Source organism: Oscarella lobularis, chromosome 5 (assembly GCF_947507565.1).
Source record: "Oscarella lobularis chromosome 5, ooOscLobu1.1, whole genome shotgun sequence".
Taxonomy (NCBI): domain Eukaryota; kingdom Metazoa; phylum Porifera; class Homoscleromorpha; order Homosclerophorida; family Oscarellidae; genus Oscarella; species Oscarella lobularis.
The window spans coordinates 1,897,632-1,909,022 of record NC_089179.1 but is presented as its reverse complement, the minus strand read 5'-3'; the positions used below and the strand labels follow the sequence as shown (position 1 = coordinate 1,909,022).

Sequence of the window (11,391 nt, the reverse complement as noted above, 5' to 3'; positions counted from 1 at the left end):
GGCCATTTCGACGTATAAATTCCATTTGGCTGTAATCTATGCAGGTGAGTAGGTGAGCGTCGCCAGATTTGTCGCAAATACGATAGGAACGGCAACGCATAAGTACCTACGGACGGTTGGACGCTGTCCAACAAATGGCTTGACGGCAGAAAGCCGCAGACAGGAGAGCGAGTCAGGAAAGGCAACGAGCATCGTGCGAGGGGTTCAATCGTATTCACTCGTCTCCGTTCAATGTACATCTCTACTACATGTACACGCTTCACGTGTGCTACACGAAATCCTTTACAGAACGGCCTGCTCGTAGCCAGACCCCACGAAAAACGCGACTTCTACGCATCACTATGCACAAATCTTTCCACAAGCATTAACATGCGTCCCTCTTCTGGTTCTCCGCCACAACGACATACCAATCTTTTGTTCATTCGACCATGCTCAGCTGATCTACTAATCTCTTCTAATTCACTTAGCACACAGCGCGCACTGGGTCTTGCGTTGCTGTCAAGGCTTACCATCTGCGTGCAAAGTGCAGCAAGACGCTGATCTTGTACCATAGCAACCTGCCGCCTTCGTGCCGCCCGCACGGCAGCTTGCCCCGTGAACACTTCGCACATAGTCACGCCAAGGCTGTAAACGTCTGTCTGAATCGAACTCCGAACAGCAATAGCAATATCGCTGCTCTGGTCAACAAACCGCTCAGGTGCCGCGTAGTTGGCGCTAACAGGACCGACGGAAAGCGAGCTCTCGAGCAAGTGACTAGCACCAAAATCGCCAAGCTTCGCCATCATGTTATGCGACACAAGAACGTTAGTCGGTCGTATGTCGCAGTGAATGCACGGGCTCGGTTGCAGGCCGTGCAAGTAGGCAACGCCCGCCGCGCAATCGTACGCGACGTCGATCATCTCAATGTCACGGAGAGCGTATTCGCCGCTGTTCGTCGTCGCCGCAGCAATCAATTCGCCGAGAGAACCCTCCAGCAGTTCCATGATAATTTGAAGCGGCGTTCCGTCAATGACCGTCGCACCGAAATAGCTGACAACGTTCGGATGACGCAGGCGAGCACAAAGAAGCAATTCCTGCTCCCATAGCTGTTTCACGTGAGGGGCGTAGAGGAGACGGTAGAAACATTTGATAGCAACTTTGACACCCTGCCACTGAGCAACGTTAACGGCTACAAAGACCATACAGATGTATGTAAAAAGACGTAGGACGTCGTTACCTCCGTAGGATCCTCTGCCTAATTCTTTGCCTATTTCTTTGACTTCGTCGTTTCTGATTCTGAACGCCGACAACTGGGAGCTCAGACGTTGCGCCGTTTCGTCGATTGCCTCTTGAAATCGTGCGACGTCATCAGGCGTCCGTTTTTCAGTCGGAGCTACGGCCGCCTGATTCTCATTAGACCGCTTCTGGTACGCTGCCGTCAAACAACGTAAGCGCTGCACTTCGAGAGACAAGTACAATATGCTGCTGTCGTCTATTAGGAAAGAAAAAATTTCCATGCGCTACCGAGTAACATTAGCTGCTCTGTACCCCATCGCCACGTAATAAAATCCCCATTCGTCAAATCGCCGTCGAAATCATGGCTCAATCCACCAAAGCAGACAATGCTGACTTGGTCGCTCTCCGGTGACATGTAAATACCAAGTGCGTGATTCCACACACGCAAAGGCAGACCATGCTCGTGAATCTGCCATTGCAACGTCAATAAAAGCTGTCACTGTATTTATCAAGTGTCTTACCCGGTACCATCGCGAAGTTGTCACGTCCCAGAAGTAGGCGTCGTCAGGACACGGCACTTGGCATATGCCTAGGCCCCCTACAATCAGTACCACAGGGCCGGCCGAGGACGGTATGCAAAGAGCCGCGTGAGACGAGCGTTTTGAAGGCCAAGGCAATTCGCCTTGAACGCTCTCTTGGGCTGGAAGAATAAATTGCCAATCTCCGTGCCACTTCTGCAAAAAGCAGTTCCCAGAGATTCTATCTACAGTGTGAAGAAATTGCATTATGTCGTACCTCTGCCTTTCTCAGCGTCAACGTATACAAGGCATTGCTCCGGTCAGTAGAATTTTGCCCACCAAACATGACAATACAATATTCATTCACGGGTGTGAACGTATGACCGGCACAAGGAGGCGGCCGAGTTCCCACAGAGTCCAATACCTCCCAGCATTCTATACGTAAGATAACTAATCAATTTATTAATTTAGGAATACATGCCTGCATGGTTGTCAAATAGAAAAAGCTCATTGTTCCAGCCATCGCTATTTTCAAAATCCGATGAACCGATCCATTCGGCGTCTGGCTGAAGATTCGTCGGCTGAGGGCCATATCCGCCGAACATGGCCAAAGCCACCCCGCCACCGATTGTCGCTATTCCGCACGAGGATCGACGAGAAGGTCGCATCTGGCTCGGCTCTGTGGCGAGCCGCCGCCACGTGCACTGTAGCGTATTGAAAGCGAAAAGCGACGCGAGTGCTCCTGCGAGTCGATCGTCGCCCTGCCGCTCGCCGATTCCGCCGTATGAATAGACGAGATCCCCGGTAACGGCGGTTCGCGCGTCCCTGCATGCCGAAGGAAGCGTCGAACCAGGAAAGGGACGTGTTTTGATCTCCGTCCACTCCTTCGACTCGAAATCAAATTGACGCACAATGTGACGCGGAAACAGAGATCCGTTGGGACGTTCGCCGCCGAAGAGATACAACTGGGACCTGACGATGGCGATCTCGTGGCCATTTCGACGTATAAATTCCATTTGGCTGTACAGTAATCGTGAGTAGGTGAGCGTGGTGAGCGTGCCTTTTGTCGAGTCACGTGATCTTAAGAAAGCCTTCTCTCCAGAATGGCATCGGAGGCGCACCTTAGCATTTACGATGCCGTTGTTGGACCCATTCTTGGCGTACGGAAGGCAACCAGTACTGTAATGGAATCGGAGGAGAGGTCTCTTTCTTTTCTAGACTCCCTTTTACCACCTGGCGGTCGAATGCGTTCTCGTTCTCGGACTTCTCTACCTCATCTTCTTTTCAAAGAGCTACAGAATGCGAAGCACAAAGGAAACGTTCACACCACAGGTTGGAAAGCGACGTCTCTTTCTCCCTCTGACGAACAGCTTTTGCCGTCCTGCAGGAAGAAGAAGAACTCATTCGCGATTGGCAACCGGAGCCTCTCGTTCCTTTACCGAGTGCCGACGCCGTTCAAGTGCTCCCAGAGCGAATTATTAGTGGGTATGTAGTATGTACGGTTGAATCCGTCCTCTCCTCCCTTCGCTGACACAATCAGTGCAGGACACCAGGTCCTTTTGCTGTTGTGAATGGAAAGCGATGTCTTAACTTGTCCTCGTTCAATTTTTTGGGCTTCCTTGGAAATAGAGAAATTGAGGTTTGCTGCCATGGCAAGCCAATTTTACGCACTGCAGAAGTTCGTGTGTCTATAATAGGATGCTGCTACCAAGTCGGTTAGAAAATACGGGGTGGGATCGTGTGGTCCAAGGGGGTTTTACGGAACTTTTGGTGAGAATTTCGAAATTCGTCCAGAAGTTTTTATTCTCTTTTCAGATGTTCATCTTGATTTGGAAAGCAAACTGGCCGAGTTCACCGGAACTCAGGAGGCTATCTTGTATGCCTATGCTTTTTCCGCTATTGCCAGTGCAATTCCAGCCTACTCCAAGCGTGATGACATCATCTTTGCGTGAGCAGACAATTCATATCTCTGGCTACCGCGCATATTTTCTTTTCAGTGATGAAGGAGTTCATTTTGCTATTCAGAAAGGTCTTCAGGCGTCCAGAAGCACAGTGAAGTACTTTCGTCACAATGACATGGACCACCTGGAGTCACTTCTGAAGAAGCAAAAAGAGGAAGATATGAAGGTACGTGGGCATGCACCAATGCCAAAGGCTTTTGTTTTCATTATCGTCGCTCTCTTGCAGAATCCAAAAAAAGCCCAGGCTACTAGGCAATTCATGGTCGTTGAAGGTCTCTACATCAATTATGGCGATATTTGCCCCTTTCCCAAACTGGTACTACATATTTTCACGCTCAACGTTGTTATGCCAAGTGCAACTTTTTGATTTGCTGGTTTTTCCACTAGGTCGAGTTGAAATACAAGTACAAGGTTCGTCTTTTCGTTGACGAGACCATTTCCTTTGGCTCACTTGGCCCCAACGGTTGTGGAGTGACGGAACACTTCGAGGGGGAGGTACTGTGTATTGTTGCACTGTGACGCTGTTTTCATTCTCACAATTCTTTTTCAGAAATATGGCATCAAAGACGTTGATCTAATGTCAGGCAGCCTGGAGCATGCCGTGGCATCAATTGGAGGCTTCTGTTGCGGAACGTCCTATGTTGTAGATCATCAGGTACATTGGATCAATAGTCATTCAACCCCTGTTTCCTTACCTGTTTTGATTGAAGCGATTGTCTGGAACTGGATACGTCTTTTCTGCCTCGCCTCCTCCGCTTCTCGTTGAATCCGCTATAGTTGGATTGAAATTGATGGCAGAGAAAAAAGGTATGTAAAAATCGTCAAAATTGCTTGCACAGTACAACGTTTTTGATCCGTTTAGGAATGTTCACCGACCTTCGGTTTCAATCGCGTTTCCTTAGGAAGCAGCTGGAAGGGTACATAGAATAGAATCCTGCTTGAAGACCGCCATCTTGGTAGAAGTGGTTGCTTTGACCAAACGACCTGTTCGTGCTTTAAAATGGTCAAAGAACTGAGGCAGTCAGGGGCGGTCATTAGGCGATGTTTTCACTGCGTATACAACTCACTACTTTTTTTCCAACTAACAGAATAGAGGGGATGTCTGTGGAAGGCGATCCGGTGTCTCCTATTATCCACCTACGATGTGTGGCCGTTGCAGAAGAAAGGCAGGAGGACGAGGTTTTGCAACAAATCGTTGACAGGGTAATTGAGAGAATGATGAAATACAGTACATCGATATCTCCTGTTTTTCAGGCATATAATCAGAACGTCCTTTTGACGCGAGCTGAGTACTTACAGGAGGAGCGCAATATGCCGAAACCAAGGTAACGTCAAAAAGCGCTCCTTGTGCTAATGAAGAGTAACAACGTCTGCGTTATAGCATACGACTTGCCGTCTGTCTGAGTCACAGCGAGGACGAAATGCGAGAAGCGGCACGTGTGATCAAACAAGCGGCAAAAGATGTCCTAGGCTAACACACACAGCTACTACCTACCATCTGTGTTACAATCAGTGTTACAATCACGTTGTGCTGAATTTTTCGTACACATTCCCGTATAGACGTTTACTTTCCGGTAGATCCGTATGCGCCTTCACCTCGCGTCGTCGTCTCGAGCACGTCCACCTCTTCAACAGGCGGTGTAGCGATGCGTTCGAGAATGAGCTGCGCGACTCGATCGCCTCTCGTCACGTGGTAGTCTTGCGAAGCGTGATTGAACAAAATAACTCCCACTTCGCCTCGATAGTCGGCGTCGATCACGCCGGCGCCGGTGTCAATGTGATGCTTCCACGCAAGACCCGATCGGGGAGCGACGCGCCCGTAGCAGCCGTCCGGTACGGCAATTGCGATGTCGGTCTTGATTTTCTGCTTGCCTCTCGCCGGGATCGACGCGTCCGCCGAAGCGTACAGATCGTAGCCGGCCGAGGCGTCCGACGCGCGCGTTGGGAGGATCGCGTTCTTGCTTAGTCGCTTGCACTTCAGTGTCTCTGATTTGAATTTCTTTGCTGGCGCGCTCTCTTTATGGAGTAGCAGCGGTTTTTCTCCTTTGCTCATATCGACAACAACCGGCACATTCGTGTCCTGCGGAGCGAGCATTGTGAGATTCGCGAACACGGGAATAAATTAGCGCGCTCCGAGTTGCTCGCGCGGTTCTTTGCGCGGGCTCTTTTGGCGGCATTTTACGGGCTCTTTTGTTGAACATCCCGTATGCAAAGTAATGGCCGATGCTTCTGCAATTTGCCGTTCGCACTCTTTTGAGTCTGACGAAGAAATTGACGGCATTCGCAAACGATTGCTGACGTGGTATGAGGCAAATAAGAGAGACCTTCCTTGGAGGAGCCGTGTACGTGAACGGGAAACCGGCATTGCGCGGGCTGAACATTCATCTTGTCTTCATTAGAAAGCACAGTCTTTAAATGAAAAAGCGTATGCAGGTCGGTGGGATGGTACAGAAACTATGGTCCTAATTCTTTTGGTGACACTTACAGTTTGGGTCAGTGAAGTGATGCTGCAGCAGACTCGAGTTGCAGCTGTAATTGACAAGTACAAAATTTGGATGAAAGTAATATTCTGTAATTTCGTACAAATGTCTTATCTGATTTTTCCTGCAACAGAAATTTCCAGCAGTTGAAGACTTGGCAAAAGCAAGTCTTGATGTCAGCCAATTATAGTATTGACGAAATTTTAAGTTGATACAATTGTGCTTAGGAAGTCCAGGAACTCTGGTCTGGAATGGGGTATTATTCAAGGTGTAAAAAACTTCATGAAGCAGCACAGAAGGTGCTGTCTCTCAACTATGTGGGGAAGTCAATTTTTTATTAAATAGAATACCAAGGTTGTAAACGATCTTAATGGTATCATACCCACGTCATGTGAGGAACTAGCAAAGCAACTTCCTGGTGTAGGAAGATATACAGCAGGTACAAAATTAAGAAATTGTGTATTGGTTATGTCGACGTTTGTTATCTTTCTAGCCGCAATTGCATCAATCGCTTTTAATGAGGTACAGTCTATACATGTTTTATTTGCGGCATTTGACTTTTGCTGCTGCTGCAGAGAGTGGGCATTGTGGATGGAAATGTTATTCGAGTTCTCTCACGCCTCAGACGTGTTGGTGTTGCACACAACTCAAAAATAGCGGAAAATCATTTCTGGCATGAAAAATGTATTTCTATTCGTTGACTAAATTTAAAATATCTTTTGCAGGTTTTGCTCAAACAAATTAGTTGATGAAGAATGTCCAGGTGACTTTAATCAGGTAAGAAATTGAAATCATATAGGGATTTTACATATAGTGTATTCTTTTAGGCACTAATGGAGCTGGGTGCAACTGTGTGCACTCCTAAATCGCCTGCCTGTTCCTCATGTCCCGTTTCCAGTTCATGCCTCGCACTGAAGCAGGTATTCAGATCTATTTTGTTGCTTACTTAATTAAGTGGTTGCACACTGTCAACGTTGAAAGGTGCACGAACAAAGGAAATTTGCGAGTTCGAAGTTTTCAAAAACTGATAATGGTTCCCTACCGGACATTGAATCGTCTGGATGCTCTCTTTGTCTTCCTCCTACAGAGCCATGGGATTCTGAGTCAGTTTTAAAACTGATACATATATTTCTTATAGTTTAATATAGCAAAGGCGTTACAAATTTTCCTCGAAGAGGGAAGAAAACAGCTGTCAAAACTGAAGAGGTACTGGCGCTTTTCATGAATGTTGTGAGTGACGCGTCCTTTCCTGCTGCAACAACAGTTCATTAGTGGGGTGACGAGTTTTCGTTCTAATGACATTGACTATTATCTTATTGTCAAGAGACCTTCAACAGGTTGCTCTAAATGTGTGCAGCATATTTTTTAGACTTATGCTGTTTTATTGGAGGACTCCTTGCTGGACTTTGGGAATTTCCTACAGTTCCCTTTTTGTCGAGTAATGGTGAAAAGAAAATCCAACTTCTCGGTCATCTTCGGAAATTTTTGTCCGAAGATGAATTGAGCGAAGTGGAGATAAGAGAGTCTAAAACAGTAAGCAAAGCACTGAAGCATACTGTAGTTATATGCTGTATATGTTAACATATAATATTAATAACGCAGGTTTCTCACTTGTTTTCCCATCGACGTCACATTTATCACATTCATAAAATTATTTTGAGTATCAATCATCAGTAAGCGTTGGTTCAGCAAAAAGGGAAGACTTAATTAATTAAGCCAGTTGTATTGCGTTAGGACATCTCAATCATTATCAAAAGATTTGGTTCATTTCAAGTGGGTGACGGAAGAAGAGTTGTTTCGGTTGGCTATTTCTGCCGCCGTTAAGAAAGTAACGTGGTCAATTGCGAACAGATAAAAAGCTGCTACTCTTTTTTTTACTTAGATGTTTGAAGCATCAGGTGACATTGTCTCTCCCAACGTGGGATCAAAAACTCGAAAGCGAAAACTTAATGGCACACAGCAGTCGTTAGAAAAATTTTTCAAAAGTAAATAAATTTTTAATTGATTACAGAAAAGCTTGAAGTGTGCTGACTAAGAGTGAAGTGCAGAAACATTGATGCATCTCCAAGCGGCTAAGCCGGGGGGCAATATCAGGCACAGCGTTTCCTCAACCTATCGTCTCTGCCACTACTTCGTTTTGTGAACGGCAAAAATATTTAAAACATTTCCTCAAACTTTTTCAGAACGTAAAAAACTACATTCTTCGTAGAACAAATCTCAAGTGAAACGAAGAATGCGTGAGTGTCAACTGACAAAATAGGCTCATACTAGCGCTAATCAGGTAAATATGTTCTTTCATTATCAAATCCACAATTCTGTCACCAACTTCACTTTTCCTTCTCCGTGCGTCTTGCCCTTTACCATCCTCTTGGGAGGACATTTTCTGTATGCTTCGTCCATTTCCTGAATCGTTTTCAATTTTCCCAAACAATATTCTGCTGAATGCCTCTGATTGCGATCTTGCTTAATCAATTGTAAGGCCAATTGCTTCATGATTCCGTGCTGAATACTCATTCCTTGAGACTGCCGCCTATCTTTCGCCGGAAATTCTCCTGTCATCAGCTCAATAAACGAAACTCCCAGGCTATACATGTCAGCCTGTTCCGAATTGCGCGTCTCAGAATTGTGTGAGATTCGTTCAGGAGCTACGTAGTCGGGACTCATTGGTCCAACGGAAGTAGCAAAGGCCTCAGCAAATCTAGCAGCTCCTAGATCACAGAGTTTGGCCTCCATCAGCGCAGTGACAACGACATTTGTCGGTCGAACGTCACCGTGCAGAATGCCCTGCTGATGTAGGTACGCTACTCCAGCAGTAGAACCGACGGCCATGTCAACCTGCTCCCTCAGGAACAACAGATCCTTGCCAGCGGCATAAATGACGTCAGACAGTGATCCTTCAAGCAGCTCTGACAAGATGCGCAGTGGTATGTCATCTTGAGTGATGACACCAATGAGAGAGACGACGTTTGGATGATGAATTTGACGCCAGATTGAAACTTCTTGCTCCAATCGACGGCGGTAGACGTCAACGCGCAAGAAATCGAAAAACGTTTTGACGGCTACGTGACAACCGCACCAACGGCCCACTTGAACTTCTAAATAAAGCTGCACTTAATGAATCAGTCAGTTAGCAGCAACGCATTCTTCTACCGGCATAGGAACCGCCTCCAAGCTTAATGTCAAGCAAATCAAGGTCCTTGGGCGAAACTTGCACCGAATCATCGTATTTACGTAGACTTCTTTCTGCTTCTTCAAGAGCGAGTTTAACGTTACCACATTCCTGCTCACACTGAGCAAGTAAATTGGCCGTTCTCTCTCGTTCAGCTAGTTCATTTTCTGCGTACAAAAATGTTATGCTCAAACTTATCTCAATTAATTTGATTCTTTGCCAAATTTTGCTTCAGCTAGTATTGCTTGCTGAGTAGCTTCCTGCAAGTTCTGTTTCTTCTCAGAAAGTGCCTGTTTGAGCAATAATCCTCCGAGTGAAAGCTGAATATCTCTAAAAGCGCCAACCTGCCGAAATTCTTGCAGTTGTGCCTGTAGTTAAAAATAGTATATTTTACACTCCCTGTTGTGCTGATCATACCTCCAAGCGTTGTATTTTTTTCGGTAGTTCAGTATCATCCTTTAAAGCACTGGCATGACTGCCGCCAACGGCATTATAAAACGACGAGGCTTCTAAAGGTTGTGTCTGATCGTGAGATGGAAATGACTGGCTGTTAATTAATTAAAAACATGATTATTGAAAAAGAAACGTACTAAAGCCACGTTAAGCTCCTCAGCTAAATGACTGCCAGCCAATCTATTGCCAGAGACAAACTCTGCTCTTAGATGAGCAAGCTATATACCAGACTTCGTCAAATTGAATAAATAGTTTCTAAAAATTGGTTTCCTTACTCGTTCCTCTTCACAGTCATATATTGCAAGGAGTTGGTCCCGATGGCCATGAAGCCTAGCAAGCTCCCGTGCGCCTTTCCCTTCCTAATCAGTATACATTTACTGGGCAATTTCTCATGTGATCACACCTACATTGTCTTTAGCATAAATGTTGCAACCTTTCTGGAAAAGAAGACATATTGAACGCGTCTTTCCAGATATGATAGCAGAAAGAAAAGGTGTCGTCCCCCACTGATAGGGAAAAGTACTTGAAACGTTTAATGCGTGAGATGAAATAATACTAGTAGTACCTTGTTCTTTGCTTCCATGTTTGCCCCATTAGAGATAAGATAGTCAATCATTTCTATATGGTCGTATAAGACTGCCCAGTGTAGAGCAGTCGTGCCATTCTAAACAAAGTCGAGAGCAAGTCAAAACGAGCACAACTATCTTTCAAATAAGACTTTACGTCACTTCTTTCATCACCAATATCAAATCCTTTTTCAACTAGTCGTTTGGCAATGGCCACAGCATTTTTCTGACAAGCAGTGGCAAGAGCACCAATGTTCGTCTACAATTTAATAATTACCACTCTCGTCAACATCTTATCTTTCTACAACCTTGGTCTTTTTATGAATATCGCTTCCGTTCTGAATAAAGAAGTCTGCAGCAGCTGTTTGTCTATTTAGAATGGCGATATGTAATGGCGTTTCTCCGAGCTAAAGAGATAAAGGCTGAATTTGGTATCGCATTTCAAAGCAGATCAAACCCTTGTTTGAACGTCAATGTTAGCTCCTAGGGTAATGAGACACTCAGCAATTTTGATTCTCCCACAAGCCGCAGCGATATGAAGAAACGTCCATCCACTCTAGAAGCCAGAAAATCGAAAAAAATTTCTTGCCGGACAGACGACATTTTACCTGATCGGCCGCAACTTTGGACCATTCGGGATACTTCGACACATACTGGCACACGTTCTCTACGTTCCCCTCCGCGATTCCAAAGGCTAATTCTGAAGCAAAGAGTGCAATTACTTCCTTTCTGCTCGGCATGGGAAGAACATTAACTGTTGAAGGCGATTCTGTTTCCCATTATAGTATTACAAATAATGTACGGGCTATATTTGCCACCCCGGATGTGCCATTGCATGAGTAGGAACGTCTACATACTGCGGCAGCCAGAAAGGCCAACTTAGATGCATAGGTCCATAGGCCCTGACTTAGATGTACTGGTGACGGTGACGCCAGAGCCCTATAAAAGATGTGGGTGACGCGGGCATGTGACGTGCCGGCTCTTCAATATCAACGAGACAACGACCGCGTGGAACGTTTATCCGGGACC

At 45.9% G+C, this 11,391-nt stretch overlaps 5 protein-coding genes across 10 annotated transcripts; 2 read left to right on the top strand and 3 right to left on the bottom strand.

Moving 5' to 3' along the window:
- Window positions 1–227: 227 nt before the first annotated feature.
- LOC136187014 (uncharacterized) lies at window positions 228–2,791 on the bottom strand. The gene is made up of 6 exons (XM_065974511.1): window positions 2,215–2,791; window positions 2,011–2,168; window positions 1,737–1,949; window positions 1,528–1,684; window positions 1,217–1,471; window positions 228–1,168 (listed from the first exon to the last, which is right to left on the bottom strand). Exons 1-6 carry the CDS (start codon window positions 2,747–2,749, stop codon window positions 330–332), a joined length of 2,157 nt encoding a protein of 718 aa, XP_065830583.1. The 5' UTR covers window positions 2,750–2,791; the 3' UTR covers window positions 228–329.
- Window positions 2,792–2,807: 16 nt separating this feature from the next.
- LOC136187015 (serine palmitoyltransferase 1-like) lies at window positions 2,808–5,289 on the top strand. The gene is made up of 15 exons (XM_065974513.1): window positions 2,808–2,893; window positions 2,952–3,065; window positions 3,121–3,218; window positions 3,279–3,372; window positions 3,431–3,503; window positions 3,549–3,681; window positions 3,731–3,860; window positions 3,921–4,010; window positions 4,082–4,189; window positions 4,245–4,349; window positions 4,405–4,501; window positions 4,557–4,611; window positions 4,783–4,897; window positions 4,949–5,019; window positions 5,076–5,289. The coding sequence occupies exons 1-15, from the start codon at window positions 2,837–2,839 to the stop codon at window positions 5,167–5,169; spliced, it is 1,434 nt and encodes a 477-aa protein (XP_065830585.1). The 5' UTR covers window positions 2,808–2,836; the 3' UTR covers window positions 5,170–5,289.
- LOC136187343 (uncharacterized) lies at window positions 5,259–5,789 on the bottom strand. The gene has a single exon (XM_065974922.1). It carries the CDS (start codon window positions 5,787–5,789, stop codon window positions 5,259–5,261), a length of 531 nt encoding a protein of 176 aa, XP_065830994.1.
- A 115-nt stretch (window positions 5,790–5,904) lies between these two features.
- On the top strand, window positions 5,905–8,371 carry LOC136187737 (adenine DNA glycosylase-like). Of its 4 annotated transcripts, XM_065975410.1 has the most exons (18): window positions 5,905–6,036; window positions 6,094–6,127; window positions 6,182–6,255; window positions 6,308–6,349; window positions 6,402–6,473; window positions 6,520–6,613; window positions 6,668–6,696; window positions 6,750–6,847; window positions 6,900–6,951; window positions 7,002–7,094; window positions 7,156–7,277; window positions 7,323–7,380; window positions 7,439–7,511; window positions 7,565–7,707; window positions 7,777–7,847; window positions 7,909–8,002; window positions 8,057–8,159; window positions 8,211–8,370. In XM_065975410.1, exons 1-18 carry the CDS (start codon window positions 5,911–5,913, stop codon window positions 8,213–8,215), a joined length of 1,383 nt encoding a protein of 460 aa, XP_065831482.1. In that variant the 5' UTR covers window positions 5,905–5,910; the 3' UTR covers window positions 8,216–8,370. The 4 variants fall into 4 exon arrangements, with proteins under 4 accessions (XP_065831482.1, XP_065831484.1, XP_065831481.1 ...); XM_065975412.1 differs by having other exon boundaries at window positions 6,529–6,613; window positions 8,057–8,371; XM_065975409.1 differs by having other exon boundaries at window positions 8,057–8,371.
- LOC136187735 (serine/threonine-protein kinase TNNI3K-like) lies at window positions 8,030–11,148 on the bottom strand. 3 transcript variants are annotated; one of them, XM_065975407.1, is made up of 14 exons: window positions 11,118–11,148; window positions 10,971–11,062; window positions 10,820–10,918; window positions 10,671–10,769; window positions 10,520–10,621; window positions 10,362–10,460; window positions 10,204–10,302; window positions 10,072–10,155; window positions 9,934–10,014; window positions 9,761–9,886; window positions 9,688–9,711; window positions 9,564–9,633; window positions 9,325–9,510; window positions 8,030–9,269 (listed from the first exon to the last, which is right to left on the bottom strand). In XM_065975407.1, the coding sequence occupies exons 1-14, from the start codon at window positions 11,140–11,142 to the stop codon at window positions 8,476–8,478; spliced, it is 1,980 nt and encodes a 659-aa protein (XP_065831479.1). In that variant the 5' UTR covers window positions 11,143–11,148; the 3' UTR covers window positions 8,030–8,475. The 3 variants fall into 3 exon arrangements, with proteins under 3 accessions (XP_065831479.1, XP_065831478.1, XP_065831480.1); XM_065975406.1 differs by lacking the exon at window positions 11,118–11,148 and having other exon boundaries at window positions 10,971–11,107; XM_065975408.1 differs by lacking the exon at window positions 11,118–11,148 and having other exon boundaries at window positions 9,761–9,865; window positions 10,971–11,107.
- Window positions 11,149–11,391: the final 243 nt, after the last annotated feature.